Source organism: Teleopsis dalmanni, chromosome 1 (assembly GCF_002237135.1).
Source record: "Teleopsis dalmanni isolate 2A chromosome 1, ASM223713v2, whole genome shotgun sequence".
In the NCBI taxonomy this organism is placed as follows: domain Eukaryota; kingdom Metazoa; phylum Arthropoda; class Insecta; order Diptera; family Diopsidae; genus Teleopsis; species Teleopsis dalmanni.
This window is the reverse complement of record NC_051846.1, coordinates 50,063,485-50,068,861: the sequence shown is the minus strand read 5'-3', so window position 1 is coordinate 50,068,861 and position 5,377 is coordinate 50,063,485. Positions and strand designations below refer to the sequence as shown.

General features: G+C 37.3%; 2 protein-coding genes across 2 annotated transcripts in view; one reads left to right on the top strand and one right to left on the bottom strand.

Annotated features, from left to right (window-relative positions):
• Window positions 1-210: 210 nt before the first annotated feature.
• Window positions 211-4,484, bottom strand: LOC119680961. The gene is made up of 5 exons (XM_038094009.1): window positions 4,467-4,484; window positions 2,828-4,375; window positions 911-2,522; window positions 539-810; window positions 211-472 (listed from the first exon to the last, which is right to left on the bottom strand). The coding sequence occupies exons 1-5, from the start codon at window positions 4,482-4,484 to the stop codon at window positions 227-229; spliced, it is 3,696 nt and encodes a 1,231-aa protein (XP_037949937.1). The 3' UTR covers window positions 211-226.
• Window positions 4,485-4,950: 466 nt separating this feature from the next.
• Window positions 4,951-5,377, top strand: part of LOC119680954 — a 5,108-nt gene continuing 4,681 nt past the window's right edge. Inside the window, exon 1 of the mRNA XM_038093995.1 lies at window positions 4,951-4,985. Within this exon, the coding sequence (XP_037949923.1) occupies window positions 4,951-4,985 (35 nt within the window). The remainder of the gene's footprint in view (window positions 4,986-5,377) is intronic.

The window sequence follows — 5,377 nt, the reverse complement described above, 5'->3', positions numbered from 1 at the left end:
GTACAGGTATATGTATAATGAGAGTTTTTGAAGCTATTTACATAATTTATTATCTATAATATAATGGACTTTGAGTAATGCACATATATACACACTTAATGCCTTTTCCAATGATAATGCACTGGTGTTATCTCCTTTCGTGTCCTAAAATATTTTTTCACCTTGACTATAAAAATTTAAATGAAAGGAAATTTAATATTAAATCCATTAGAATTATTTACAAGTTTTATGATTTATTTGAATTGCGTTTAGCTATATTTTTTTTTGCAGCATCGCGACTGTTAATGACTTCAGCATGAAAACCCGTTTCCCAATCGGCGTAGTACTTAACAGTACGTACATTACCGTCAGGTTCAACAAGCGAATACTCGCCCTGAACCACATCTCCATCACGTACCTCTTTTTGATGCTTAATATCACCAGTGTGTATATCGTTCACATTGTATTCGAACGCATATCTCGGATGCAAATTCTGCAAAGTAAATATATAATATTTGATATAATATATGTATGTACTTGATTTTTCCCATTAACTTACGAAATATTCTAAGTGTTTATCGGACACAGACTTAATTAGTGTATGTGCAGGATTGGGTCGCTCTTGTATAAAAGAAGTATGATGTCCACCAACTGTCGTTATACCGGGCGCATACCTATAGTAATCTGCTCCGTGAGATCCTAAGCCACCAAATCCGTGTGAAAAATCATGGATTGGAGTTAATTGTCCGTAACCTGTGTGCCCTCCTTGATGTTGCACTGCTAGTGTTCCATAGTAAGAGCCATGAGACCCGCTTGAACTAAGAAGTTTGCCTGAGAATAGCCAAAATCCAGAACAGCAATTAGAGTTATATTTTCGACAAAGCCAAGTGTAATATAGCGATAACTTTTTATAAACAGTTGAACTATATACCTGATTCTAAGCCTAATTTGCCGTTGCCTTCTGATAGTAAACCACCGCTTAAAAGTGTATTAGGTTTCGACACATATTGATGAGATATTGCTCCACCAGTAGTATATTTCAAGTTTTCTATACCAGAATGAAGTGATGTGTCAATTTTCGTGATTGCCGGACCAGTTGAATATTGTGTTAATGAAGGAGCGGTATATGCCAGTTTCGCCACAGCTGGCGCAGCATATCCTATAGATACTACTGGCTTGGATACATGTTGATGTGATACTGCTCCTCCAGAAGAAATTTTACTTATTTCAGCACCAGCCGAACCATAATGGGAAACTATTGGAGTAGAATAGCTTTCAACTTTTGCAACTACAGGTGCTGTATAAGCAACTTTTTGAACTGCTGGAGCTATATATGCAGCAGATGCTAATGGTTTGGAAACATATTGGTGCGAAACAGCACCAGACGAAGAATATTTTGATAAACTTGCACCAGAATGAAGACTGGAATCTGAAATAGTAGAAATCTTAGCAATCGCAGGTCCTGATGAATAATGAGTTATCGCTGGTGCATCATAACTTTCAACCTTAGTAAGTGTTGGTGCTTCGTATATCTCCTTTGCTATTATAGGCCTTGAAATGTATTGATGAGAAGTAGCACCAGATGAAGAATATTTGGCAGAACCACCACTATAATGCGAAGTAGAATCGGATAATGTTGATATTTTTGATACTAAGGGTCCAGATGAATAGCTTTCTACCTTTGCAATTGTAGGAACAGCATATACAGCTCCCTTAGCAATAGTTGAACCGGAGTAGGTTGATGAAACTACTGGCTTTGAAACATATTGATGGGACACCGCTCCAGCTGATCCGTATTTGGTAATGCTTTCTCCAGAATGAGATGAAGAATCCGATAATGTGGAAACTTTAGATAACAATGGACCAGACGAATAGTGAGTAACTTCTGGTGCTGCATAACTTTCTACCTTTGCAATTGCAGGAGCAGCATATGCTACCTTAGCGACAGTAGGAGCTACATATGCAGCCGAAAGTACTGGCTTTGAAACGTATTGATGAGAGATGGCGCCAGATGATGAATATTTTGCATAGCTTCCTCCAGAGTGGGACGAAGAATCTGATATTGTAGAAATTTTTGAAACCAGAGGTCCAGACGAATAGCTTTCTACTTTTGCAATTGCCGGGGCAGCATATTCCAATTTAGCAACCGCTGGAGCGGCGTAGGCTGCTGAAACTACTGGTTTTGAAACATACTGGTGGGATATTGCACCTGATGAAGAATATTTCTCAACTTTAGCTATCGCAGGACCAGATGAGTAGTGAGTTATAGCAGGCGCTGCATAGCTTTCAAGTTTGGCAACGGCTGGAGCGGCATATGCCACTTTTTCTACTACTGGTAGAGAAACTAGTGGTTTCGATACATATTGGTGCGACACTGCGCCAGCTGATGAATATTTAGCTCCACTTGCACCAGAGTGTGATGAATAATCCGATAAGACAATTGCTGGAGCAGTTTGTTCTACCTTAGCAATAGCAGGAGCGAGATAACTCCTCGTCTCCGATACAGTATAGGTTTTTGGGACACATGCTTGATGGTTATGATACTGCACCTGATGAAAGGAATTATTTCTCAAATTTATAAACTGCTGGGATAGACGGATTGTCGTAGTTGTAATACAGGCGGCATAGGTTTCAAACCTTAAGCAGCGACTGAGAGCGGCATATGCCACTTTTTTCTACTACTGGTTAGAAAAACTAGATGGTTTCGTTACCATAACTATGGTGCGACCACTGCGCCAGAGCTGATGAAATTAGCTGTTTCGGACTCCACTCTCTGCCAATGAGTCTAGGCTGAGTTTGTGAATGAAGAATAATCCGATAAGGCAATTGCTGGAGCAGCTTGTTCTACCTTAGCAATAGCAGGAGCGAGATATGCAGCTGATACTATAGGTTTTGACACATGCTGATGTGATACTGCACCTGATGAAGAATATTTCTCAAATTTAGTAACTGCTGGAATAGATGAGTATTGTGTTACTACAGGCGCAGCATAGGTTTCAACTTTAGCAGCGACTGGAGCGGCATATGCCACTTTTTCAACTACTGGCGTAGAAATTACTGGTTTTGATACATATTGATGAGAAACTGCACCAGCTGATGAATATTTGCCAACAGTTTCGATTTTAGCTAATGCAGGACCGGAAGAATATTGTTCGACAACAGGTGTCGCATAACTTTCTACTTTAGTAACTGCAGGTGCTGTGTAAGCTACTTTAGCTACTGCTGGGGTGATATAAGCCTTTGATTCGACTGGCTTTGATACATACTGATGTGAAACGGCACCAGAAGAAGAATATTTGGCACTTTCTCCATAATGTGAAGAAGACTCAGATAAAACAGAAACTTTGGGTAATAAAGGTCCTGATGCGTAGTGAGTAACCGCAGGTGCTGCATAGCTCTGCAATTTAGCAACTGCAGGAGCAACATAGGCAGTTTTTACGACAGCAGGAGCAACATAGGCAGCTTTTAATACAGCAGGAGCAACATAAGCAGATGTTACCGGTTTCGACACATGTTGATGCGAAACAGCACCACTTGACACGTATTTACTAGTGCCTATGTCGGATGAAGACGAATATTGAGTTATAGTTGGAGCAGCATAACTCTCAACCTTGGATATAATTGGTGCAGCATAAGAGACTTTTGCCACCGGTTGTACATAACTGCTTGATATTATGGGTTTTGATACATGCTGATGTGACAATGCACCATATGAACCATATTTCGACAGGCCTTCATCTAGTGAAATTTTGGAATAAGTGGGAGCATAAGAAAGTGCACCTTTTCCCGATAGATCACTTGAAGTAAAAAGTGCATGATTAGCACCTGTTGAAATAGTCGAAAGTTTTCCAACTGCAGGAACTGAATAACCTGATGAGTAGCCATCAGAATATGATGATGAATATGTTTCAATTTTGGATATTGATGGTGAGGTATGAGTATATTTTACAGCAGGTGCTTTATAAGTTTCAATTTTCGAAATAAGTGGAGCTGCTGGTGGTAAATAAGCATTTGATATTTGTGTAATTGACTTGGATATGGTTGGTACGACAACTTTGTTAAATTCGATTCCTGATGGAACAACTGCAGCATATTTTGAAGCTGGTGATTTTTCAGCATATGTTATTCCCGCTTCTCCAGCATATGTTACAGATGGTTTCAATAAATTTGTCGACTCATATGATGAACCACTGGATGAAAATTGAAGTTTACCATGCTCAGCATAAGCGTTCACTGCTGGTGATACTGAGAGTTTTACTACAGGCGGAGGATAAGCATAACCCGCATGTCCATGTATACACGGTGGTAAGGGTATTCCACTTGGATTAGCTAATACTGAGCCTAATATACCCAAAATTGCAATAAAAATCTGTAAAAGTTGGTGCCGTTTAGTATTCTGATAGTAGAAAGCACAAAAGTGGCAAGTAGAACATATTCAGTGTTAATAAAACTTTTGATTCGTTACTCGGTTTGTGTAATCTATATACTTTATCTAGATAATTCATGTTAAATTTGTTAATGTTGCTAAGTGTTATTAAGTGGTAACTAGAATATATTCAGTGTTGACAACACTTTTGAATCGTTAGTTGGTTTGTGTTTATCTAGATAATTCATGTTGAATTTGTTAATATTGCTATAAGAGAATATCGGAAAATGAATTGAGTAAAATATTTAAATACTCGTATTAAGTTATTTTTATCTAGAGTTTCATTGTTTACGATAGAATTAGTTCGAAATCATTATCAGGGAGCAACTCTCTTCAATTTTGAAATAGTTTTATAATATAGATGTGAGGTATAGACACAATATGTTTACATATTAAAAGGAACAATACTGGGAAGAACTTTTGGTTCAAGTATTGAAGAGGCAATTAAGTACGAAGTTAAACACGTAGCCAGGTCATACCTGCACAATGCCAATAGAAACAATTCTAAAATATATCTTGAAAGTGTGTATAACTTGTTAGAAAAAATGGAGATGACTGTGGAAATGGTTAATTGGTTGGCGTAAAAATGATGTCAAAACTATAGGTGTACATAATTAACGCCTTCTGGTTACGGGCTTACAAAGATTTGTAATGCTCCGAATATAAATATAGCCATATAGTAGTAGCTATAATCATTATTAATTAACCATTAAGTTAAATAGAATTTTTAGTCACTTGGTCATATGTTTTGCTCTGTTTAGTCTTTTATATTGAAATCGAAGTTTCTAACAAGCTATTTTTTTTCCTTTAAGTAGTCGTCTTTGTTAGCGTAATTGAATTTAAAAATGATCAGTTTCAACTCTAATGAAATAAGTAGTCGTCTTTATTCTATAATTTTTCATATTTGAATTACAGTATATTGGTTTTTTCTAATAAAGATTTTTATTTAGTATATATTTATTTTTTCTATTA

What these genes read in the sequence shown, in the direction of transcription:
- LOC119680961 (XM_038094009.1), bottom strand. An exon ending in TCGCTCCTGCTATTGCTAAG is followed by an intron (nt 2,523 to 2,827) that starts GTAGAACAAGCT and finishes CATCAGGTGCAG; the next exon opens with TATCATAACCATCAAGCATG. An exon ending in ATAAACACTTAGAATATTTC is followed by an intron (nt 473 to 538) that starts GTAAGTTAATGG and finishes TTTACTTTGCAG; the next exon opens with AATTTGCATCCGAGATATGC.